Source organism: Theropithecus gelada, chromosome 3 (genome assembly GCF_003255815.1).
Source record: "Theropithecus gelada isolate Dixy chromosome 3, Tgel_1.0, whole genome shotgun sequence".
Taxonomy (NCBI): Eukaryota; Metazoa; Chordata; class Mammalia; order Primates; family Cercopithecidae; genus Theropithecus; species Theropithecus gelada.
Window position 1 is genome coordinate 87,981,617 of NC_037670.1, and position 27,282 is coordinate 88,008,898.

The following is a 27,282-nucleotide window of genomic DNA, read 5'->3' on the forward strand; positions in this document are numbered from 1 at the left end:
AAACCTTTGGGAGAACAAATCCTCTACCCCACTCCCAAAAAACCAGGAAGAACTTTTAAAAAGTTGTGATAAAATATACATAAAATTCACATTTTTAACCATCTTCAAATGTACAATTTAGTGACATTTAGTACATTCACCGTGTTGTACCCATCACTGCTAGCTGGTTCCAGAACTTTCTTCTTCTTTTTTTTTTTTTTCTTTTGAGTCAAGAGTTCCTCTGTCACCCAGGCTGGAGTGGAGTGGCGTGATTTTCGCTCACTGCAGCCTCCACCCACCCAGGTTCAAGCGATTCTCCTACCTCAGCCTCCTGAGTAGCTGGGATTATAGGCACCCACTACCATGCCTGGCTAATTTTTGTATTTTTAATAGAGACAGAGTTTCGCCATGTTGGCCAGGCTGATTTCGAAATCCTGACCTCAGGTAATCCACCCACCTCAGCCTCCCAAAGCGTTGGGATTACAGGCATGAGCCCCTGAGCCTGGCCTAGTTCCAGAACATTCTTATCACACCAAAAAGAAACTCTGTAGCCCTTAAGCAATCGCCCTACTCTCCCCCTAGTAACCACTAATTCTGGCCTTCTGTCTCTATGGATTTGCCAACTTTGGATATTTCATATGGAAACATACAATGTTTGTTTTTTTTGTGTCTGGGTTATTTGACTTAGCCTAATGTTGTCAAGGTTCATTGATGTTATAGCATGTATCAGTACTTTATTTCTTTTAATATCTGAATAATATTCCATTGTATGTATATACCAGATTTTGTTTATCCATTCATCAGTTGATGAACATTTGGGTTCTTTCCACCTTTGACTATCATGAATAACATTGCTATGAACATGGGTCTACAACTTTTTGAGCACCTATTTTCACTTCTTTTGGATCTATACCTAGGATTGGAATTACTGGATCATATGATAATTCTGTGTTTAAATTTTTGAGAAATAGAACAGCTACCAAACTGTTTTCCACCATGGCTATGCCATTTTACATTTCCACCAGCAATGTCTGAGGGTTCCAATTTCTCCGCACTCTTTCCAACACTAGTTATTTCCCATTAAAAAAATTATTATTATAGCTATCACAGTGGGTGTGAACTGGTGTCTTACTGTGTTTTAAGATTTTTTATAGTACTGATTTTGTATGTGTCTGGACTCAAATTTCTATATCGATGTTCTTAAGCCTGCCATATTGCAAAGCTACGTGAAAAACCACCTATACAAAATTCCGAACAAGAGAATGGTGTAAAACTTCTTTTCCTTCTTGGCCCCTGCTATAGCTAAACATCATGACTCTGTAATCTGTAGTATGTTTAAGCCACTTGCAGACAATTTGTGGCAAATTAGAGATGATATCTGATGCCTCTGACCTTCTTTCTAATTTCTCTTTTTTAGGTTTTAGGGTTTCCTTTGGGTCACCCGAAATGTTTTTTAAACACTTTGGATAAGAGCTAAACCACCTGCCACTGGGGACTTCCATACTCTCGGCTCCCTTATCATCTGATGGCATTTTGACTGTCTTGAGGCCAAGTGACTTGCTGTCCATGATGAGTGATGAGAAGAACCTTGGTGTGTCCCAAAAGTTGGTGTCACCTTCAAGGAGCACAAGTAGCTGCTCTTCCAAGCAAGGAAGTCGACAGGTAAAGTTTAACTCATGCAAATTTTAATATGCAAATATAAGCCATCAAGTTTGCTGGTTAAAATGCACACATTTACTTGGGAAATCCTACTTCTCAGTTTAAGAGCATTTACTTTTGGTTATCTCTTGACTGTGTGAGGAGAGTAAATTCTGTATAATTTTAATAATGTGTGCCTACCAGGTGGGAAGAACTGCATTTGGTTCTTCATATAATTTTGTTTAATTCTTGCAACTGTCCTCCAGTGTAGATATTAACATCTCCATTTTCCCCATGAGGAAGCTGACTCAGACTGACTAGGTTACTTGCCCAAGGACACACAGCTAGTAAGGAGCAAAGAAAGAACCAAAGCTCAGTCTGTTTGGCTTCAGAGCCCACACTTTGCTTTATATCCTGCTAAGCAAAACAAAAAAACCATCCATCATTTTTCAAGTAATTAAAATATCCACCCCAACTTTCTTCCCTTCATCACACCTTTTGTGGCAGCTTGTAACCACAGATTGCCCTGCTAGTAGCTTTGAGTCTCACTTGCTTTAATATCTGCAATGGATGAGGGAACCTAATCTACAGAAAAATTGTCCAAAGGAATTAAGTAGGAGGAAGAAAGAATTGAAACAAAGGACTGAATAATTAACTCCTAAATAACTGTCGGGTAATTATATATTGTTTCTTGGTTTCCTTTCTAATGAATCTTTGTTGGCAGAATTTGCTGGTTTTAGATCAGTGGCAGTAAATGCACATTAATCATTATAATTCTTCCCCCAGCAGTTAGGTAGTGAGAGAATGAGCTGTCAGAAAGCTGAATTTATGACCAAAGTGGTCTGTGAGCCTTTACAGCACCTGCTGGCTCTGTTGGCATTTCCTTTTCCTCATGGGAAGTGCTGGCCTGAGAAATCACCCAGAGTCTTTGGTTCCAGAATTGGAAGCAGCAATTAAATAACTCCCACCTCAGTCACATCTACACATTTGGGGTCTCTCAGACTGAGCGTTGCCTGGGATAAGGAGCTTTGCCACCCATGAATCTGTGATGCCAGGAAAATTAGATTTTGCCACAGGTCTGACATTTGGGAAGCCTTCCAGGATCTCCCCTGAGGGGTTAAGAAGGAGAATTTTGTCAGCACTGTCATCGGTTCCTTCTGGGACTAAAAAAAAAAAAAGAAAAGACTAAAATTAGTCATTGGCTAATGCATCATGGCTCCCTGGAGTTCTGTTTCATGAGGTTCACTGTGCTTGTCCTCTTTGTCAGCTTTCCACAGGAGTTTTTTTCTCCCTAAGCCAAAACTCTGGTTGGGGTTAAAACAGCATGTGGTATATCCCCTACCTGTGCCATCTTCCTTACACCCAGGGATTGTTATGTCCTTCTTTGATAAAGGGGGAGAACATGATTCGTTTAAGTAGCAGGTGGTGATTACACCATAGGAATTGGAACAGTACAATGAAATTCTCAGATCAAATACTACGGAAACTGTTTTCAGTGTGTTATTTGGAATTGACTGGGTTTTCACAAAGCTTTTTTGGAAGTTACATCATAAAGGGTAAGAGGAATGTGCTTCATGCCTCAACTTTTTTCTGACTTGGAATGCTTGGTCAATCAGTCAGTCATTCATCAAATGGTCATCTTTTATGACCTGCTTTAATATGCATATAATGTGGCTTTATAAATGGAGACACTTCTATTTCCTCTGTGGCAGAGAAGGTGGAGAATTTAATAAGTTTATTTCAACTTCAGCCTGTGGTTATAAAGCCCGTGTTTTATTTCCAGAGGTCATTTTCTTAGTCCATCTGCTTTCTCATCCTTCTGTTGAAAAAAGGTGTTCTGTCCCAGGGTATGCTTAGTGTTTCCATCCATGTGGTCCACTTTGGCCCCCCATACCCACTCTGCCTTCGCAAACTGGCCCAAGATTGTGCTTCAGTCTTTAAAGGTGCTACAGAGGTGCAGGAACCTTTGAAGCTCTCCTCCCTTAGGGCACACAGCCATCTCCGATGGTCTGTCGGTTGCTAAATATAAGGATGACACTGTGTTTCCAGTCACGTCACTGAAGAGTACCAGTTAAACACTTAAAACTTCAAGATTTACATAGTAAGAAATTTAATTAGAGGAATAAGAAATATAACTAAAGATAATCTGTGCAAATACCTACTTGTATTTCAAACACTAGTTTAAAGTCATTTTCAAATTGCTCTCTTCCTTTCATCTTAAGGGGATACATCTGATGTTGATTTTATTGGTCATTTTTCTTAGTGCTAGTTTTTCTCATGTGCTTTGGAATTGCAGCTTAGAGCTTCATCTAGAGATTGCTTCCCATGTATTCTTTCTCTGCGCTCACGCTGACCCATCTAGGGATTTGCTATTGCCAACTTTCCACCTCTCAGGACCCCAGTGCAGAGTCAAGTCTAATATTTGCAGCAAGGGCCTGCTGTTCCATGATGATGATGGAATACCTGGGACCCAGCACCAAGCCCCAGACAGCATAGCCCAGTGCCTGGCTGTGAGGCTATGTCTCCCTCCTCACCTCTCCCTGGGCAAGCAGATTTTTAAAGCTCTCTTTCATTGTGGTGTGGGGGCTTCCCCCTCCACAGTTTCAGATTTCCAGCAGCGAGCCTGGCTCAAGTCCCAGCCTTTTCCTGATGACATTTTTCACCCCATTAGCCCACAGAAACAGGCTAATGGACACCTCTGTCTACAGTATACTTTACATTTCTGTTTGGTTCTGATCCATGGAGATACTTAATCTTTTTTTGCCACATTATTCTTTTTTTTCAGGTTTGTTGAGGTAATAAATGACAAAGAAAGTTGTATATATTTATGGTGTATAATGTGATGTTTTGATACATGTACACATTCGGAAGTGATTACCCATTATCAAGCTAATTAACATACCCATCACCCCCCATAGTTATTTTTGTGTGTATGTGTGGTAAGAACATTTAAGATCTACTCTTATAGCCAATTTCAAGTAAATAATGCAGTATTATTAACTATAGTTGCCATGGTGTTACATTAGATCCCCAGAACTTACCATTCTATCATCTGTTTCTGTAAGTTTGACTTTTTTAGATTCCACATGTAAGTGAAATCATGCAGTATTTTTCTTTCTGTGCTTGGTTTATTTCACTTAGCATAATGTCCTCCGGGTTCATCCATGTGATTGCAAATGACAAGATTTCTTTCTTTTTTAAGGCTGAATAGTAGTCCACTGCATAAGTATATGTACCACATTTTCTTTGGAAATATTTAATCTTGTTTTTTATCGCACAGACAAAAAAGAGCCCTACGTGTTTATAACTTTGTATATTTTTGCCATATTTGGAGTAAGGGTGGCATTTTGTATATTTTTGCCATATTTGGAGTGAGGGTGGCATTTTGTATGTTTTTGCCGTATTTGGAGAGTGGCAATAGGGAAGGGGCACTAAATGCATGAACTTAAAACACCATCTTAGCTGGAAGACATGGTTTTTTAAAGTCATTTTTACTTAAATTCTCATCCAGTATTGCCAGGTGACCTTGAGAGTCTGTACTCCAGCCACACTAGCTTTCTTTCTCTTTCTGGAGCTGAATTTTCTCTTGTCCTTGTTTCTTGAACTGAGCTTAAACTTGAACCTGGTCTTCCTGTCTCAGACCTATTCATATAAAATCTCGTGGAGCTATGTGTTTATGTATTGATACTCTCCTACCTATATATCTATGTTGAAAGAGCTTGCTTCCTTGAAGGAGAAAATGATTGAGACCTAGGTGTTTTCATTTTTACATCTGACCTAAGACAAAATGTACAACTTAGGGCCATAAAAACCCTAGGAGGAGGGTTCTATCATCTTTTAACTTAAATGTTGGGGCTCCTGAGATTTTAAAAACAGTAAGCCTCACTTTGTCGGTACGAAAACAACCTGTCAATAAAATCTCTTCAAGATAATTTGAGGAGAAAGGTATGCATAGTGATTAGAACATTAACTCTCCAATCTTGGATCTACCCATTAATTGGTTCTATGACCTTAAACTCTCCAAGCCTCAGTTTTTTCATCAATAAAATTGGAATAATAATAGTTCTTTTCTCATAGCATTGTGGTAAGGATGAAAAATAAGTACTTATTCCAGGGTCAGACTCAGAATAGGTGCTGAGTAAATGTAAACGTATGTTTTTATCATTATAGTTAACATTAATTTGACATTCATTCTTATTTGTGAAAGTCCTAAATGCTCATAGTGAATAGTTCTAGCTTTTTTTCTCCCAGGAACTTTTACAGGATCATACATGTATCCACTCATACCTTTTTAGTGTTATACAAAAGCCCACTAAAATATACACTGTACATGTGAATATATACTTTTAAAATAAAAAGTGCCTTACTCCACGCATTAACAAAATGCTTTTGTGAAGAATACAATAGAATGTTTAATAATTGGGCTACATTTGACATCTTTAGGCATAACCTATACCTAAAACAAGTGAAAACAGTTGATGAATTCTTACCCCATTCTGCTAAGCCGTGCCCTTGCTTGGGTGGTAAGTGATTTTCCCCTCTCGCCCCCTATGCCAGCGTCTATCTCTTGGTAGTAGCTGCACAGAGCATTGTGTTAAGAAGGACTTTGCAGCTGAGTCTGCGTTCAGGGGAAAGATTACCATATTTTTAGCTGTGACTTCTGGGCGTAAGGCAGGGAGAGCACAGCATGGGCCCTGTGTTTGTCACCCCTTAGTGACAGAGAAGAGTTGAAATCAAGAGCTCTCTGTTGCAATCTTTATAATGTGTTATTGGATGAACTTCAGGTAACCGTAGGTTGTCTCAGTTCTCCATTCATAAAAAGGAGGAAAAACTCTCTTCCCGCCTTTTCCCCTGGAATGCAGTAAGAGAACATTGAGTGTTTTCAGTGGCTAAAAGACATTGAAAGTCTTTGGAGAAAAGTCCTCTGTAAATTCAAGAAACTGGTATAATTACAGATAAGCTGCCTTTACTTTGGCCACTTCTGGAAGCAGAAGTCACATGACCTTGTTTTAAGAACCCTGACATTCTGCAGAATTGGTTCTTTTTGAAGTAGATCACTTTTCAGATATCATGCCTTCACTATAGAGGAATCTACTTTTCTTGTAGGAACTAAAGGCACCCTGCTTATTTGAAAAAAAAAAAAAAAAGGTTGTTGGTCCCTCCTGACTTTCTTAATCATACCCTATTATTTGTAGAGTTCTAAGTGGATCTTCAATGTTCTTCCTCATCCCAGGTTTTGGTTCCACTATTCCTTTAGCTAGAATGATCATATGAAACCTTACTACCCTTTTGAATTATGTCATTTCCTTAGCAATAATTTTTATTTATTGCTTTAAGATTTTTAAATGATTTTTATAAAAACAACATTTGCTCATTGTAGATTATTTACAAAGTAAATGTGAATTGCTATGCTTTAATTAACTTATTTTTAAATGGCTGCTGATAGGTCACATAAAATGCCTGAAAATGACCGTGGTTGGTGGAGGTCATTGGTGTCATTGTCAGATGGTTTCTTTGCAGTCCTGGGGGTGAAAGGCTGATTAGTGTTGATTCATGAGAGACTAGGAACAGAGGAGTAGAACAGCCCAGTTCTACCAGGCCCCTCGACAGGATTTGAGAGAGGCCTTCACACGTGTTCTGGTTTGGAACCTTGAGCTTGGCTAATACCATGCTTAACACTGCCATTGTCTCTCCTCCTTCAGTTGCTTCATTGGTTAAAAAAGTGTATGGTTCTTTAAGTACTGGGTCCTGTGTATACATCCTTTTATTTCTCATAGCACCTAGGACAGGGCTTTGCACGTAGAAGATACAAATCGTCGGACTGAATTTATTGAAAACCAGTGACAAATATCCTTCTATTGGGGCAGGTGAGAATGTATGGCCAGGTATACATGGAGAACATGCGGGAGCAAAAAGCCCACAGATTCTTAAGCTCCCTACTCCAGTGACAGTTGTGAGGATCTATAATAAAATGAAGAAGGGCTTCCCCATTGATTTTATTCTGGCAAATGATAGCATCCATAAATGTTCTTCTATACCTGCGGTCTGTGAAGGAACTACTCTATTGAACGTCTGGAACAAAAGTAAAGATGCTGGCTCTAGAAACTGATGCATGTTCTCACCAGCTTTGCTTTTTGCCTGCTGGATAACCTTGCCATGTTTTTTAATACATTCTAGGTCTCAGCTTTTTAGCTGTTAAGTTTGGATAATTTTGCTTACTTTTGAGAACTAAATGAAACAGTAAATAAGAAGTATCTAGACTAGCACATGGGAAACATTCAGTAAATGTAGATTAAATTAATGAATGAATTTAATCATTCATTCATGCAGTTGCTCAGTAGAATTAGGTTAGGGTTAGAATTAATCATTCATTCATGCAGTTGCTCAGTAGAAAGATTACCATTCACAAAGTCTTGTAGATACATTAAGTGGGTTAAGGAATATCTAAGTGGGAGGGAGAATTGCTATTTTAAAATGTGTAAAATATGAGTAATTGCAATTTCCTCTTATCTTTTTCCCACTGCCCCCTTATATTTCCTTTCTAGAACTTTCAAAGTAACACATTCCAGAGACCAGATTAGCTTGATAAAGATGACTGAATATGCTTTGTCTTTATCAAAAGAGTCCTATAGCCTTGAATTTTATTTCTTCAACCAATATCTATTGAGAGCCTGTTACTAAAAGGCCCTGAGCAGGGATATATGAAGCTATGAAGGACAGGACAGCTGAACAGTTCATCATAAATAAGAAATCAACTCTGACTGGAAAGACTATGGGTTGTAAAGAGAGCACAGCCTCTATTCATTTTTAAAGTGTATTGTTAGCATTTGGCATAGAAGTTAGCAGTAGAGAGTAAATCCTGTCAAAATAATTGACAAGTGCTTCACTCATTTGCAGGGGTTTTGAAATGGAGAGATCTATTGCTAGGTAAGTTTCCATACAATTATGCAATTCACTCGTGTCACCCTGCTAATCTACAGTGACTTGAACTCTCCTAGGGTCACCCAATGAGAGCTTATTTATGCAGGGTATTAGATTATGCTGCACTCCAGGGAGCCCAGCCTGGCTGGGCTCAGGGCCAGAACTCATAAAACAGGTGAGTGGAATAGGGAAGAATTTGCCAAGGAGGGAAAAGAGAATTAACACTTTAATATCCAGGTGTTATTTCAGCTGTCTGGGTATTGAAAATGCTTAGTCCCATTTCTTTCTCTTTTTTTGAGACGGAGTCTCACTCTGTTGCCTATGGTGGAATACAGTGCCGCAATCTCGGCTCACTGCAACCTCTGCCTCCTGGGTTCAAGCGATTCTCCTGCCTCACCCTCCTGAGTAACTGGGACTACAGGTGTGCTCCCGTAGTGCCACCATGCCTTCAGGTGATCCGCCCTCTTTGGCCTCCCAAAGTGCTAGGATTACAAGTGTGAGCTACTGCGCCCGGCCCCATTTATTTCTTTTAATTTCATAATGTCTTTAGAGATACTAAGATTTAGTATCTCTAAATTTATTTCAGTATTCAGTACAGGCTGAATAAACACCACAAGACAGTCCAGTCAAGGAGGAGGGACCTTGGAAGCATCGTGGTTGTCTCACATTGTTCTGTGATGATCATAGAAGAGGAGAGGCAGTGAGCATGAACTCTGGAGCCAGATGGCCAGTGTTTGAATCTCCAGCTGTTTATAAGCTGTTTGATCTCAAAGTTAATACCCTCTCTGTGCCTTGTTTTCTTATTAGGTGTAAATTGCTTAGTTTGAGGAGAGCATGTAGTAGGAAGTGCTATGTAAGTGTTTGACAAATAAACATAGCCTTTTGTGAGCAGTGGAGTCCTGGGAGCCCTTAGGCAGTGTCACAGCTGCTTCCCTGCTTCTTTCCAGCTGGGAGGCGGGTGGCACAGTACAGGGGCAGGCAGCTTGGCTTGTGTCTAGGCTGCTCTCAGAGGAAGACTCAGCATGGAACACTCCAAGTGAAAACTCTCCAATAGCATCTTCACAGCTCATAATATCCTTTCATGCTACCCTTTGGAGTCTCAGCACAACTCAGTGAGGTCTGTAATGTTTCCCCCACTGTGGAAAGGAAATACGGCCCAGAGATATTAACTGATTTGTTTGGAGTCCCATGGCTAATAAATGGTAGGGGACCAGGCAACCAACTATTTGGAGAGCACTGGGTTTCTTTAGATGCTAGAAGGCTTCTGCAGAAGTTTATTCAAGTTCCATGCCTTATGTACAAATGGTTGTTATTTAAACAAGCCTCCATCAGCTCACATCTTTATGAATGCAGGGCCAAGAGGAACGTGGATGATTGAAGTAGCCTTAGGGTCGCCGTTTGCCTGGAGCTGGTTTTTTTTTTTTTTTTCTTTTTCTTTTTCTAGTGGACCCCACTGAGAAAAATAATTAACTGTATATTTCTTATAGTTTTCTAGATTCTCATTTTCTGGGCCTTTTACTTCTCCTCCTTACTGCTGACCTTTTTAGCTACCCCTATGGTTATGACATACCTCAAAGGTAGGAAGGCTGAAGAAATAAGACTGAGTTCTCAATATATTCCCACTCAGAGTAAGTCTTATAAGAAACAAACAAACATTTGATATCAGAAGAGGTTAAAGTATCGGCTCAAATGACATATTTGAGTTGTCAGGACTTCTTTGTTCCTCTCCACACCCACAGATGACAGACTGTCAGCTGCATTCCACACTCTGAAGATCACGAGAAACTGAACTCTTAAAACACTTCTGGAAAGTTGCTGAACTGTCTGTATTCTGCAATTCTGGAATAATCACAGCAAATATATTTGGGTGAGATTTAGAAATATTACTTTGATGAAAACTACATGGAATGCCTTAAGAATATTTATTCATGGTTGGGAGTGGGCACATTTAAGATGCAGGAAGGCAGAACCCTGGCCCACATGCTCCGGTTGAGAGCACGGCGTAGCAGCTGTACAAGGTAATGGAATGTTCTCAAGAAGCTGTTGATGCAAATGTAAACTAAACTGACCGATTCAACAGCTCTTTCCTGGGGAGGGGAAAGTCTACTTCAGTAATTTGATAGTATGAAAAAACTAAAGGTCCAGAAGTGACAGTGTAAGAAGTAGGACAGAGGCACAACAGAATACTTCGCTAGTGTCATCTGACATCGCTCTAAAACCTACACCCTGGCCCTACCATCGAGTTCAGCTGTGTTTTCCACTGCATCTGTACACAAGCCCACATCACCATCTAAATCACCTCCTCTCTGTTCCTACTTCAGATGAATCACATAACTGGCACATCTTGGCCCAGTGGTCCCTGGTGCCCTGTGTAGTGAGTTGAATCATCAAAAAACATGTTCACTTCCTAATTAATTAAACTAAAGTTACTGCACAGCAAAAGAAATAATAAACAGTGAACAGACAACCTGCAAAATGGGAGAAAATATTTGCAAACTATGCATCCAACAGGGAACTAATATCCAAAATATACAAGAAACTCAAACAGCTCAACCACAACAACAAAAAACAAATAATCTCATTAAAAAACAAGCAAAGAACATGAGTAGACATTTTTCAAAAGAAGACATACAAGTGGCCAACAGGTATATGAAAAAATGTTCAACATAATTAATCATCAGGGAAATGCAAATCAAAACCACAATGAGATACTATCTTGTATCAGTCAAATGACTATTAATACAAAGACAAAGAACAGCATGGTGGTGAAGATGCAGAAGAAAGGGAATTCTTTCACATTGTCAATGGGAATGTAAATTAGTACAGCCTCATCAGAAAACAGTATGGAAATTTCTCAAAGAACTGAAAGAAGAACTACCATATGATCTACTGGGTATCTAACCAAAGGAAAAGAAATAAATACATCTAAAAGTTACCTGCACTCATATTTTTATTGCAGCAGTATTTATAATATCAGAGATATAAAATTAACCTGTTTCCATCAACGATTGAATGGATAAATGGATAAGGAAAATATGATATGTACACACAATGGAATACTGTTGAGCCATCAAAAAGAGTGAAATCATGTATTTTGCAGCAACACGGATGGAACTGGACCAGGTCATTATCTTAAGTGAAGTAAGCCAGGCACAGAAAGACAAATATGACATGTTCTCATAAGTGCATGCTAAACAATGTGTTTGGGTGGACATAGAGAGTGGAATGATCTAGATAACGGAGACCCAGAGGGTGAGGGTGGGGGAGGGAGGAGGAGGACGAGAAATTAGGTAATGAATACAATGTACATGGTGATGGATACCCTAAAAACCCTGACTTGATCACTGTGCAAACTGTGTATGTAAGAAAATTGCACATGTACCCTATAGATATGTACATTGTTTTAAAAGAACAAGATGTGTCCACATCCTAATGCTGGAACCTATGAATGTTACCACATTTGGAAAAAGGATCTTTACAGATGTAATTTAAGGATTTGAGATGAGGAGAGCATCTCAGATTATCCAGGTGGGCCCTAAATTCACTGACAGATGTCCTTATAAGAAACACGTTGGGGAGAAGACAGACATAGAGGAAAAGGTGATGTGATGGTGTAGGCAGAGATTGGAGTGATGCAGCTACAAGCCAAGGTATGCCACGGAATGCTGGCAGCCCCCAGAAACTGGGAGAGGCAAGGAATGAATGAATCCCCCTGAGATCCTCCAGAGGGAGCGTGGACCTGCCAACACTTTGATCTTGGACCTCTGGCCTCCAGAACTGCTAGAAAATAAATATCTGTTTATTTAAGCCACGAAAGTTTGTGACTGCTCATCAAGTTGGCCTCAAGAATCTAAGACACCCTGCTGCTTACTGTGTGTCAATTTTTCTGGGAGTCCCAGCTCAAGTAGATCTAGGCCTTGGAGATTATGCCTGTCTGAGCTCCTGCAGCAGGTTTGTGTGAATCTCCCATTTGACATTTGCAAATTTTCAACATTGTGCTATCCCTTTTATTAACATTTGTAATGTAAGTTAGATTCTTGAGAGCCAGCACTTGATTTTACATCTTTGTATCTCTAGTTCCTGATAATGAGCTTTGGACCTTTGAGCAGGGACCACCCTATTAAAGAGAAGCTCCATTACAAACTGGACTATAACATACTTAGCACTAAAGTCATTCCTTCTTTGATTTGTAAAGTTCTCTGAGATCTTAGCGTTGTCTCTAGGTTCTCGTTATGAGAACCAGTTGTATAGCACTGTGAAAATAATACACTTCTGATTAGGATCAAGATAAAGAACAGTTTATTGTGCTAAACTTCTGCCACCTACTCCTGTGATTCTACGTCATGTGTGTGTTGATTAGTCAGAATGTATCTCTACTTTGATTGCAAATTTCAATTAGCTCTGAAAAAATAGTTTTGAGCACTCTGTGAGAGAGAACACTGTTCTCAGCTGGTGCTGTCCAGCAAAGCAGTGGGTCTCCTTGAAGAGTTGTGAATGCCCTGTAGTTGGCATACAAAAGTATTATATCTGAATGTAGAGTCTGTGATTCTCTTCTATGCTCAGACACCAAAGGACAGGGCTCTGTGACATGTTACTGAAAGTTTTTTTTAATTAAAAGATAATAAAGGTAAAATATTAAAACAGTCCTGGGTGATACAAAAAGGAAAAATGTCTCGCCTCTGGCCCCAGTCCCATTCACACAGGAGCCTGCTTTGGAGTTTTTCTCACCTCCACACATGGTATGTGCTCATGAGTTGGAGTCAGAAGACCTGGGTCCTTGTCCTCAGAAGCCCCTCACTCATTTTTGTGGCCCCAGACAAATCACTCAGCGTAGATTCCTCATCTCTAAATGAAAGAGCTGGGTAAATGACTTCCTCATTCTTTGTCACACGCTGAGACTTAAGTATTCCATGATGGTACAGGAAAGCCAATCATCATGGTATACTTTGAAGGGAAGAGAAAAGCCCAGAAGAGACCCGTGAGTCACTTGGGTAGACAGAGCTATCTTGTCTTTATTGACTAAGCCGCAAACATATGGAGGGCAGAAACATGCCCCTGGAGCAAAAGATAGACTCGTTCCACTAGGGGAGAGAGTAGTGGGGGTGAGAGGCAGGACTGGTAGGGGAGGGTCAGTAGGTGGCCCTGGATGGACTCAGCTAAGTGCTAGTGTGCTTCTAGGTGATCTTGTCCAAAGTGGACACTCAGCTGCGAGGTTCTGCGTGGGATCTCCAGACTCAGTCTGCAAATGGGTTCTGCCTCTTAGTAGTTTGTGATCTTGCACAAACTAATTTGGAGTTTCAATTTTCTCGTCTGTGAAACGAGGATAATAATAGTTTCATTATAGAATCACCACAAGGTACATCATATTAAGAAAATAGTAGTTGTCACTTTTATAACTATAATCACTACCACAATAGCAACTATAAAAACCCCATCACCACCGCAGTGGGCTGCATGGCGAGAGAGGAATGACATTTATGGGCTGGGTGTTTTCATCTTTAATAGTCCAAGAGACCCTGCTTACCGAACAGAGCATTAGGAGGAGAGAAAAATGCATAGAAGATGCTGTTTGTAGCTTTAAGGGGCTTGATACAATTAGGGGAATATTTAACAAATATTAATGATTTCCAAATATATCTGAGGGGCCTAAAAACATGCCAAAGTAATTGTAGCCATAAATGCTGAGTGAGTGATCAACAGCGTGGAAAAGTCATATGTGCACTGAAGTGTTTTTATTAATGCTGTTCTAACTATAAATCCATCTGTGGTCAATACAGTTGGAACGCGTTTTTCTCTTTGGAAACTCAGGATGGGAATGACCTCAGGTGGAGCCACCGACAGAACTGGCAGCCCACAGGGTTTTGTCTCCCTGTTGGCAGTATCAGCTGCTGGCAAGGACTGCTTTTCCTTCGCTTTCTCAAGGGTTCACCACAAAGACTGTGTGAATATTCTCCCATTATCCAAGTAATGAAGGCACCAGTGTTTTTGGTCTGTGGCTAGCCAGGTTATAAGACTCGAAACATTCTGGGGCCTGAATCATCTGGATATTCATTTCCCTAGCCCTGGCATGAGATTGGAGAGCTACATCTCTGTGTGAAGGGAAAGAAGGGACGGTGACAGTGGCGGGTAGTGACTGCTACTCCCATGTAGCCATCAGAACCCAAGTGGGAGCTTCATTGCTCAGTCTCCTGCTTTCTTTAATCTTCTTACTTAGATCCCAAAGTCAGGAATTGTACCCGAGGTTATAGGGCTAACGCAAATGCTGCTGTTTAGTCCGACATGAGTTTATGATAGAAGATTTAGAAAGGATCTCATAGCTCACTTGTTCTAAACTCCCTGCCAGTCTTGGAACCTTCTCTGTGGTGCCTCTGCCAAGTGGCCACAGCCTCTGACGGAACACTTCAGAGACTTTCATAGAGCAGCCATGGCGTTTTTGTTATTTTTCATAGCACTCATTAGATAGTAAGACAACCCATCCTTTTAGGCAGAGCTAGAATCCAGGGCTTTGTAGTTCCCACCCATTAGTCCTGGTTTTGCCCTCAGAGTCTATCAAGTCAAATCCCAATTCTTCGAGACAGCCTGGTGTCCTGGAATGTGGCTACTCAAGTTGGGCTTATGGTCCAGCAGTAGTGATAGCCTCAACTGTGCAAGTGCAGAATCTCAGGCCTCCCCCAGACCTACTGAATTTAAATCTGCATTTTAAACAAGATCTCCAAGTGATTGACATGCAAATTACCGTTTGAGAAGCACTGAGTGAGAGCTCATACACTACCTTTCTCCCAACTAATTTTTTCTTTTGTTAAAAATTGCCATTGCTATCAGACCTGCTGGTGCTAAACAAATAAACAAACAACCATAGCTGAGAAACATCTAACAAGAAACAACAACTCCAGCTCTCAGTGATTGAAATGTGAGTACAGTTTTGCTCTAGCATCAGTTAAAGCTGTCATTCTATTAATTGAAAATCTATTGACAAGTATTGTCAGTGTTCATAAAACAATCATAAAAGGTAATACTGATGATCGTTAGCCTTTCTTAATAGGCTGTAGAAGATCCTGAATGCCTTTAAAATCATTAAAGACAGATTAAATTATATTATTTAAGGCTGGGTATTACCTTGTGATTTTTAAAAAACTGATAAACAGATTAAACAAGTAATCAGGACACCCATTTTCCAACCATGCCTGAGAGAGGCAACCACAAAACTTTCTTCCCCAACACTCTTCAGCTGCAAGAAGAATAAAAGTTTAAATTGTTTTCTATTTCTGACATCACTGCAAGGGTAGTGACTGAGGATTCAGCATTTGAAAGGTGCCTGTGGAAACAGCTGTGCTGGAGGGAAGTGCTTTCAATTCGTGCACTCAGCAATATGGAAATTAACTTGGCCAGCACATGAGCATGAATAAACGCTTAGCTGCCTTTGCAATCACAAAGCAGCTTTCTATCTTTGGCACTTTTCAGACATTCAGTAAAACAGACTAAATTTAGTGCCAGATGACAGCGCCAGACTGTCTTCAGTGAAACTCAAGCAAAAACCTTAAGAGGCCACATCCCCCAACCGCTCCCATGTTTCTCTCTCCATCTGGTCTTCATGGTGACCTTTAAGCTTGACACCCCACAGGACGAGACATCAGTGCAGCCGTGTTGGGCTAAGTCAGCAGGGCCTTGATTTCCCCAAGGGCCCAAGTCTACCCTGTACTGTGTCTCAGGATATGCAGCTCAAGATGCGTGCCCTACTCTTGGGTCACCAGGAGACACTCCTAAGTCCTGGTTCCTTTAGCCAAAAGAAATCAACATCCCTCTTGTTTTCTGTCCTGAGTGCCAACTCACTCTAATCCAGCACACGTTATTAAAGTCCCATGTCCTGAAGGTTCTCGGGGATTCTTTTGATACCCCCCTTGCTTTGCAGACTCATTCAGTAAATATTTATTTCGGCCCCTATTTCCCAGGTAGTAGTATTGTAATAAATAAGACACAGTCCCTGTCCTCACTGAACCCATGTTCTAGCTAGGGAGGCTGATAGTGCAAGGTGACTGTCATCCAGGGAGGACGTTTGGGCCTAAATGAGAATTTACCAGGCTAAGAGGTAGATGGGGCAGGCTTTCCAGATATGAAAAAAATGAATGGCAAAGACTCAGCAGCCTTAAAATGTACAGGCTAATTTCCCTTCCCTGTTTGGTGGGACTACAGGATAGGGAAAATGGTAGCTCTGAGCAGGGTTGAAGACCTAACTTGCCTCCATCCATACTGCACTGTTTCTTAACTCCTTCCAATTGTCTCAAGGTCTCGACCCTCCACTGTGCTTCTACCCAATGGGATTTACTCCTTTTTCTTCATCAGAATTTTCATACTTAAACTACAGTAAAAATCCAGTATGCTATAATATGTGACAGAATGATTAAAAATTTAAGTTCTGCAGTCAGGTGGCTTCATCACTTGGTTTTATAACATCAGGGAAGTTATCTAATTCTCTCTCCCTCAGTTTCCACATGCAAAAAAATAAAGAATAATAAATCCAATCTCAAAGGTTGTGCAGGAATTAAACATGATCATGTAAGTATGGTGTTTAGCACATTATCTGAAATATAGAAGATGCTTAATAAGTGTTAGCTATTGTAATTGCTCTATTCTTTCAGCTTATTTATTAATATCTACTATGTACTATTTTAAGTAGTGAACAAGACAGAAAAGGTTCCTACTTTCATGGAGCTAGAAAGTGTTCTCCAATTATTTTATATTATTATTGCTTATATTGTTATGTTTATGTATTATTTCAGCCAACCCCACTGTATATTTAAATGGCATGCTGTGCAGAATTGTGGATACAGCCTAATATTTCTTTGTAAGTCAGCTACTCAGTGCCATTTACTTGGTTTGAGAACTTATTTTCTCAGTTTGAGACCCCAACAATGAATAAACCAGGAGAAATATTTTAGTTCCTACTAAATATATACTTAGTACTTTACTAGGATTCTAAGCAGGTTGAAAAGATGGTCACTGCGATAGCGTGGGAAGAAAAGACGAAAGCACTGGAGATAAAAATGAAAGGGAAGAAAAAAAAACCTTACAAGTTAATTAATTGCTAAATTATTTGGTAATGGACAGTAATAATAATGTGATTTACAGGAATATGTGACTGATGTGGTTTGGATAATTTAGGAATTTCATGGAAGGAGATAGAAACCAAACTAAAATCCTGAAGAGTTTGGTTGGTTGGTAAAGATCAAGAGAAGATTCTGGGAGGCCAAAATATAAGTAAATCGCCAAAGTGGAAATAAAGACAACCATTTTGTCATACTCATTTTTATATTGCATGAAGGACAGGACACAATGAGGCCCCAGAAGTGGTTGTTGACTTTAGTACAAGTGAGGAATTAATGGAATGGATGAGAGCTGAGGTTAGGATGGTGGCTGGGGAATCGAGAGGAAGGAAGTAGAAAATACACATTTTGAAGATGGAACCAACAGGACTTACTTACAAGAAAATATTAAAGCCTTTACAATTTTCAAAGTGATTTCACATATACTGTGTCCTGGCCTAGTATTCTTTCTTACAGCGGCACACAGAATTTGCACCAAGTTCATTAGTGGTTCTTACCCTGTCATCCACGTAACCAGTGTCCTCTTATTATGACCAGTATTTTAATGATTGCTTTACTCTCCTATAAATTTGTGTGTGTGTGTATATATATAATTTATATATGTAAATATATATAATGTATATAATTTTTGTGTATTAAAAATTACATATATATATATACACACACACACACACACACTTTTTTTAAGAGACAGGGTCTCACTCTTTCACCCGGGCTGGAGTGCAGTGGTGTGCTCATAGCTCTCTGTAGCCTTACACTCCTGGGCTCAAGCGTTCGTCCTGCTTCAGCCTCCCAGAGTCCTAGGATTACAGGCATGTGCCACTATGTCCAGCTGAAATTCATTATTAATGTAACCTACTTGAATACATAATTTTGAAAATGTCAGCATCATGCTTTACTGTAATATAAAGGAAAATTCAACGAATGTGGTTAATGTTAAAACATACATTTCAATATGTAAAAGCCCAGGCATGACCACACCAGAAGACATAATGAAGTGATCAGATATACCTATACATAGAAAGGGACCACTGCAAATGGAGAGGATACAGGTATGCTGTATTAATAGCTCAAATAGCATGGCCTTCAGCAACGTCGTTCTCTAAAATAGTGGGAGACACTTGGTAAAGTTCCAACAAGAACAAAATACAGTCTTCCCTCAGTTACTCAGCACTTACATCCCAAGAGTGCATAAAAACCATGCGAAAATACGTTGATGTGTATGTGAAACAGAGTTCGGTTCCATGCTCAAGTGATTTTAAGTACATTTCACCTACAGAAATGGCTAATGGCACTTTGGGAAGTCTTTGGGGTGTGGGACAGCGTTTTCATTGTGCAAGACCAAGGCATTGTGGGACATCTAACATTCCTGGCTCCCAGCCATTCCATGCTAGAGGCATCTCCTTATCATTGTCACAACTAAAAGTGGTTCCAGGATTCCACAGTGGCCCGGAGGGAGCACTCGCAACCTCACTGAGGACCACCAGGCTAGATGTTGGCCTCATGACTCATGGATGGTGACAGGGGAGTTGGCGGTGGGGCAGGGGTCAGATTTGGATGTCGAGTCCAGAAAAGGAGTTGGTTGCATTGCTTTTTTAGCCAAGGAGAGTCTTCACTTTCTTAAATATTTCAAATCTAGCTTTTCCAACCTGGTAACAGTTTCAAGTTCTGACCCTAGGTGGAAGATAAAATGAAGAAAACACAATATTTTGTAGGAAAAAAAAATCAACTCCTATTTTTGTTTGTTTATTTATGTTAAGGGCCAACAGATGTGCTTTAATTCCCTGCCCTCTTTGGTGGCTCACTGATAGGAATGCACTCTGTCTCAGGAGGAGGAACAATCCAGTTCTAACAGGAATTTTTGAAATAGTTCTCAGATTTAATTCTTGTTTTCCTTTAAACTTACAGGTATGATCTTATCTCCTTTTTTTTTCAGTTTTGTAAAGGATGCCATAACGTCCGATTCCTCTTGGTATTTGCATTGTGCACAATCAAATGTTTTGAGCAGATGTGCATGATTGTTTAGTATTAGTGCTGTGCAGGTTGCTTCTGCCTGGGAATCTTAAAATAAACAAATCAAAAGGACTTGATCCACTTAGAGTACTTCCAGAGGATTTTAAGTTTTGGATTTTTATTTAACAATGACAACAACACCCACACCCCCTTCTTTAACAAATGTGGATGCATTGTATCTCATTTGTAAATAGTCATTCGGCTCAAAGATACTGGGCATACTTCAAACGCATACTAATTTATGACATTCCAAGAAGATAAATCTGTTTGCAGACTTATTCCAAGACTAAGTTTATTCATTTGCCAATCAGATGCATACTATTCACAGGACAGCAGGTTAGGCGTTGTGGGGAAATCGGAAATACTCTGGACCCTTTATGCCCTCAAGGAGCCTACTGTCCAGCAGGGATGATAAAACCTCATGTACATATTATCATAAGTAAGTGGTGAACCTCCGGAAAAGTAAGATGGAGTCCTTATGGAGTCTCTAGGGATTAAATGGTATTTTCCACTGGAGGGGGTGAAATTTGAGGTGGAAGTTTTAACTTGACAACCGTAAAGGTTCATTAACATTTAGACAGGTAAAGTGTGTTAAATTTTGAGGAATGACTTTCTGAGCTAAAATAAATTCAAGTAAGATTTTTTTTTGGTGTTTTTAAGTAATAGGAAATCTGACTTCCCATCACTTATTTGTATGCATTTATTGTCTGAGTGTAATTAAGTGACTTGGAATAATTGGTAATAATTGCTATGAAGAAATCTCATTCAACATTGCTACCTTCCTTAAAAAAAATCATCTAATTTAAAAGCTGGATCTTTTTTCGAAGCTTTGCTTTTTTCCATTGAAGAAGTCTCTTTCACAACTCCAGATCTTGGGAATACCACTGTGATATTTTAAAACTCTGGAATGTACCTTTAATTGGATTCACAGTAAAGTGCCATCAGATAGAAGACAGACCCGTCACGATCGTGACGTAAAGAGTTCCGTTGCTAACGTAGGAAAGGGTTCTCATTACCAGGTGGGTCCCATGTATTGAACTTGAGGACAACACAGAAACTGAGCCAGAGCCACTCAGGACCCTGTGTGGTTTCTGTGCCCTCCCTATTAGACCACTTGTGTCCCAGGACTTGAATCTAACTGCCTCCTGCTCCCTGGTGCTGGTTCAGACTCACTGTCCATCTCCCAGTGCCCTTGGCTTCTGTCTGTAGCACCTGCTTGTGGGCTGGAGATTTGACTCAGAGCAAGTTAGTCCAGGTGAAATCTTGGCTGAAGTGTCATGCTTGTCAAAACTTAATTACTCTGTGTTGGAAATATTTTCTGTTGGATCTGGCTGGCAGTTACTAAGTATATGTATAAATGTATAAATTTATCAAGGCATACTCTTTAAGATTCGTGCATTTCATGTAAATTATATCCCAATAAAAAATTTAAAAATAATAATAAAAATAAACTCTCCCAGTCACTGAACTATTGCCACTTTTGGTTTATCTTCAGGTGATTAGCAATGATGTATTCATTTTTAAGTATTTAAAAGTAAATTTTCAGAACTTTTAGTGTTTTTCTTTTTTATTTCTTTTAAAATTCTTTTTCAATTAGTTGAAATAACCTAAATAGCCAATAGTGGAAGATTAGTTGTAAGAACTGTTTGTAATAATTGGCCAAAGAAAGAAAAGTTTTTGAAACAAAAAAAGATGGAAAAAACAAATTTCTGGGAAAAAAGAGTGAAAGTTCTTGTTGCAAAAATATACTTTTAACGCATCTAGATTTCCAGTACATTTAAATACCTAGAATTTGTGGATGCTGATTTTCAACAAAATAATTATTTCAACCAAGTTGTCATATTTACTGATTTGCATTGTCTCATACTTTTCAGCCAATTCTTAAACCAACTTCCTTCCCCCAACAACACACCACACACACACACTCTCTTTTGGTTAAAATTCAGACCGAAGTCTAGTGCTGAGCAAACAGTAATTGCATGGTAATGTCAAAGTGAACAAAAATAGAACTTACAGGAAAATCTTTACATTTAACTGTGCCTATTAAGGTTCAAACACCGAAAGAAACATTCTCTTCTCAAAAAAGAGCTTTAAAAAAACTGAAATTCGATGCCACTAAATTATAGAATTAAATCTATGAAGCCCAGGGACTGTATGGAAATTAAATTTGGATTTCTTCTCCCCAACAAACCCAGCCAGCCTCCCCATCTAGAATAAATTTACTGATAGGATGCAGTGCTTTTTACCATTATTATTTTTCAAAAAGGTAGACATTTAACATCAACTCTTTTGTTGGAACAGGACAGCTGGGAAGTGGTGGAAGGACTGAGAGGGGAGATGAATTACACCCAGGAGCCACCAGTTCAGAAAGGATTTTTGCTGAAAAAGAGGAAATGGCCCTTAAAAGGCTGGCACAAGGTAAGGTTGTTCTTGGCCTCCCCTTTATTTGCATTCACACTGCCCCACTCAGCACCTGTTTCTTAGGCACTCATATTTAATTTCTAGTTGTAATTTCAGACCAAGAAAAGGGCACCTAAATTGAATGTCTTAATTAATAATACTTTCTTCCCCACAGAGATTCTTCTATCTGGACAAAGGAATCTTGAAATATGCCAAGAGCCAAAATGATGTAAGTCTTTTCGTGGGCTCAGTGTGGTATTGGAGAATCCTAAAGGGGTAACCATCAGCTCAGAGATGAGAGTGCGTATAGTTGAGGATAGCTCTTCTCAGAACTGGAAATCATAGAGGGGAATCACTTCTGTCTGAGCTCTGGGTTCCAGGCAGGCTCAGTTCCTCCACCAGGTCCAGGTGCAGGGGCTCCCCCAACACTCTCAGGGCATGCAAAGGTCTGTTCTGGTCTTAAGGTTGTGCTAAGGAGTTCCCCGGGTGGGAGAATACATCCTCACAGCTAGATAACAGGAACAAAACATAGGGCGTCCCTCTCTCTTGTACTGTTACCAAGGGGTTCGGGGAGAAGGCCCTGGGTGAAGAAGTTCCTTTTCAAATTAATCCCGGGCAGTTGGTGTGTGAGGGCTCTGAATGACCATTTGTTCTGCCCCTTGAAGGAGTCCTGCTCTTCTCCCTTCTTCCTCTCCTGTCCTCTCAGCTTCCTGCTCTCACTTCTTTTATTAATACATCAACTTCTAAATGAATGTAGACACCAGAAACTAATTCAGCGGGAGGCAGTGCAGTTGACAGGTGAATTCACTGCTATGGGAGTCAACCCACAGTGTTTACTCTTTTGCTTCCTCACATCCTGACTATGTAAACTGCTTGTTACTTAACCCCTCTGTACCCCAGTTTCTTCATCTGTAAAATGGGGAGAGTACTTCCTACCTCAGAGACTCAGGAAGACAGTGCATGTCCAGCACATAACTCAGCACTGGCTCACGCTAAGTGCTTGAGGAGTCGCAGTGGTTGTGATTTTACTGTCAGTGGGTGTGGAAGGGTGTGTCAGGGTTGTGACTACTGCTTTTAACACCATGGTTCCCAAGTGACCCTCTTGGTGCCTTTGCAGATAGAGAGAGAGAAGCTGCATGGCTGCATTGACGTGGGGCTCTCAGTGATGTCTGTAAAGAAGTCATCAAAATGCATAGACCTTGACACCGAGGAGCACATCTACCATCTGAAGGTGAGGCTGCTTCCCACTGTGCAGAGTTGACTTATGTTGGGGAAGGATTGTCAGTTATTATACTGTTGGTGATGCCTTTTGGGTATTCAGCCAACATGTAGAAGACCTTCATTACCAAAGTGTTTCTCATGGACAGTGTTGGTGTTTGAATGGGATGTCATTGTGCAGGACTGTCAGCACTGCTTGAAGGTTTAGCCTCCTGGTCACCTCATCCCCTAGATACCAGCCTGCCCCCAGTGATTGTGACAACAGTCAACAATGAAAAATGTTGTTTGCAAACCATCTCCACTCAGGCAGTAACATCTTTAGTGAAGAACCATTTACTATGGGTTAACATGTGTTCCTGAAATATATATAACATTTAGGCCATGGAGCCCTGTTTTATCACTTTGGCTAATTTTATAGGAATCCCACCAAAATTCTAATATTGTAGTGAAATGTCAGGAATTTTTCCCCTAAAGCGGGGATTCCCAAATAGTACTTCAAAGCTGCTTACCCTCTTGTGCTGTCTCTCCTGCAGGTGGTAGAGATAGTCAAAGCGTGAAGCGTGAGATCTAGATCTGGTTCAGATCTTGATGTGGCTACTCACTAGCCATTGAACTTTGGCAAATTACTTATCTCTGAAAGTCTCAGTTTTTCCACCTAAAACAAAATGAAAATTATTATAACACTCATCTTGTCGGGCTGCATGTAGAAAACTTGGCCTAGTGCCTGGCCCAGTGTAAACTCAGGAAGTGTAGTTATTGTATGTGCTTGTTGGATGGTACCCGAATGTTAGAAATTAATTGAGAAAATACTAAGACCGTTTTCTTACTTGGGAAAATTACTTGAGATATTGGGAATGGGGCCCCAGGATTAGGAAAATGAAAGCATGAGATCATGAGCTCCTTGTCTCAGTGTGTCCCTGTCCTCTCTATGGCATGTGTGTGGTGATTGAGCCATGTGGACCACATACCTGTGGTTGGTTGAATGGGCAAGACAGTGAAATCTTCACTATTTCCTAGCCTAACTGTATCTCTGGGTGTAGCTAATTGTGTAAAGCAAGGTTTTTCAGCCTCAGCACCGTTGACATTGTGAGCTGGATAATGCTTTGTTGTGGGGGGCTGACTTTGTATAGCAGGATGTTGAGCAGTGTCCCTGCCCCCCTGCCCTCTCTCTAGATGCCAATAGCATCCTTCTCCAGTTATGACAACCAAAAATATCTCCAGACATTGCCAGGTGTTCCCTAGAGAATAAAATCACCCCTGGCTGCAAATGACTGGTGTGAAGTATGGGAGGGAAAAGCCTATATCTTAAGAGAAAAAAGAAATTTAAGAAAGAATACTATCCTTTATTCTGTTTCATTGATTGATCTCCACTAGAATAGTTTAGGTTATTTCTTCAGGTACTTCCAATGAATCTTGGCTCTGTATTTTGACATGGTCAGGAATTAATAGGTTCTTATTTGCCCACTATTCTGGTTAACAAAATAAAAGTAATTATGAATTAATAATTTTTAAAGGGTTAGAATACCTTAAAATATATTGAATGCTAATATTGTGATAAATGCAGTTTAATATTTCTCTGTGATTTGCTTTAAGTTCTGTTTGGTTTCTTGTTCGTTCTTTTGAACATCAGCTCTGATTCTTAGCTTAGGCAAGTGTAGTTATTTGAGGGTTCTAGTTAATAGACTCAGTCAGGCAGTTTTAAATTGTGGGCTGTTTGATCCCATTTATTTTATAGATAAGGGATCCTGGATAGCAGAGAGATTAAGCGGCTGTTCACCCATGACCCTAGAACTACTTGAGAGACTGGAACAGGACCCTGGACAGTTATTTAATAAAGTGCTCTTATTCTTCTACCTTGTTTAACTGATAAAAAAGTGAGTCCAGATGAGTGCTTGGGCACTGACTTATAAGGGCCTCTGAGAATAGATCAGAGCAAAGGATGACACAAGATTCCTGTAAAATTCCTTTTAACCACATCTGGGAAATGAAATACATTTCAAGAACATAATTTAGGGGAGACAAGTAGGTGTGAGTCTGTTTGTATTGCTTCTTCCTGTAAATGACACATTAGAAAGCCCCTGCAGGTGCTTCCAGTCTTATAGGTACTTCTAACAATCAACACTAGAGCCAACCTAACAGTTCCTCAGTGAGTGATATTGCTGGCATTTATTTGCATATCCTAGCTCTCATCTCTGGCATTAGTAAAGATTTTCACAGTTTGACCTGAACTTTTCATCTTGGAAGTTATCCTACTGTGCATCCTTTTGGATTATCTTAAATTGCAGCTTCATAAGTCTCAGTGTTCTAATATATGGGTATCTATCATTTTTTTACTTTGAAAATATCAATACATTGACACACACACACACACACTGACTTTTTTTTTTTTTTTTTAAGACCAAGTCTCGCTGTGTCACCCAGGCTGGAGTATAGTGGCGCGATCTCGTCTTATTGCAACCTCTCTCGCCCAGGTTCAGGCGATTCTCCTGCCTCAGACTCCTGAGTAGCTGGGACTACAGGCGCATACCACCACACCCAGCTAATTTTTGTATTTTTAGTAGAGATGGGGTTTCACCGAATGTTGGCCAGGATGGTCTCGATCTCCTGACCTCGTGATCCACCCTCCTTAGCCTCCTAAAGTGCTGGGATTACAGGCGTGAGCCACAGTGCCCGGCCAAAATTGACTTTTAAGAAATATCTGTGGTATATAGGTGCTTGTTATATTCTTTTTGTATATATCACATATATTTTTATAAACGTTTGAAATATCTTTAAATAAAAACTACTAGTTACAAACAGTATTCTTCATGGAAATTAGAAATTGATAATTGCTCATTTATGGAGAGAATGGCTAAAGGTTTGTGAGTATGAGAGTAAAAAAAGTTGGAAAAATAATATTGCCGTACAGTGCTTTATTTCTGAGAGTGGGAGAAATGTTCTTTTAAATAACCTTCACGTTCATTAACATATTGTATTGGTTCATTTTCACACTGCTGATAAAGACATACCCAAGACTGGGCAATTTACAAAAGAAAGAGGTGAATAGACTTACAGTTCCACATGGCCGGGGAGGTCTCACAGTCATGGCAGAAGGCAAGGAGGAGCAAGTCACATCTTCTGTGGATGGTGGCAGGCAAAAAGAAAGAGTTTGTGCAGGGAAACCCCGCTTTATAATACCCCCAGATCTTGTGAGACCCACTCACCACCACAAGAACACTATGGGAAAGACCTGCCCCCATGATCCAGTTCTCTCTCACTGACCAGGTCCCTCCCACAAAATGTGGGAATTCAAGATGAGATTTGGGTGGGGACACGGAACACAGCCAAACCATATCACATATACTCCTCAGCAATGTATTCTTTGTTGGAGAGATGAACAAGGTTAAATATTTTAGGAAGAATTTACTAATTCATTCCAGTTCAGAAAAGATTGATCTGAAAAGTCTGAATTAGAAAAGAGTTTAAAAAGAAAAATGGTGCTCATATTTTCAGTAGGGATAGAGAAGCTGGGATTAGAGAACTTAGAAATGCTTTAAGAGGCAGATAAATATAAATATCAATTTATTTGTTGCTTAATATGATTGGCAGTGTTCTGGTTTCTTAAAAATAGCATTACAGGCAGTGGCTCACGCCTGTAATCCCAGCACTTTGGGAGGCCGAGGCAGGCAGATCACAAGGTCAGGAGTTCGAGACCAGCCTGGCCAACATGATGAAACCCTGTCTTTACTAAAGATACAAAAAATTGGCTGGGCGTGATGCTGCATGCCTGTAATCCCAGCTACTCGGGAGGTTGAGGTGGGAGAATTGCTTGAACCTGGGAGGTGGAGGTTGCAGTGAGCCAAGATCGGGCCATTGCACTCCAGCCTTGGGCAACAGGGCAAGACTCCATCTCAAATAAATAAGTAAATAAATAAATAACAGTTGGATTCACTCATAGAAAGCCAAAATACATACTTTGTAAAGATCATTTTTACTCTGCATTTCTTTCTCAAACTTGTTCCTGTAGACCACA

The 27,282-nt window shown here is 40.0% G+C and overlaps 1 protein-coding gene across 1 annotated transcript in view; it reads left to right on the forward strand.

The window, feature by feature from the left end:
* The window catches only part of OSBPL3 (oxysterol binding protein like 3), a 184,537-nt gene that overhangs the window by 87,345 nt on the left and 69,910 nt on the right, over positions 1-27,282 (forward strand). The window contains exons 2-5 of the mRNA XM_025379596.1: positions 1,397-1,641; positions 21,954-22,070; positions 22,228-22,281; positions 23,170-23,283. Of these exons, the coding sequence (XP_025235381.1) occupies positions 1,546-1,641; positions 21,954-22,070; positions 22,228-22,281; positions 23,170-23,283 (381 nt within the window). The 5' untranslated portion in view covers positions 1,397-1,545. The remainder of the gene's footprint in view (positions 1-1,396; positions 1,642-21,953; positions 22,071-22,227; positions 22,282-23,169; positions 23,284-27,282) is intronic.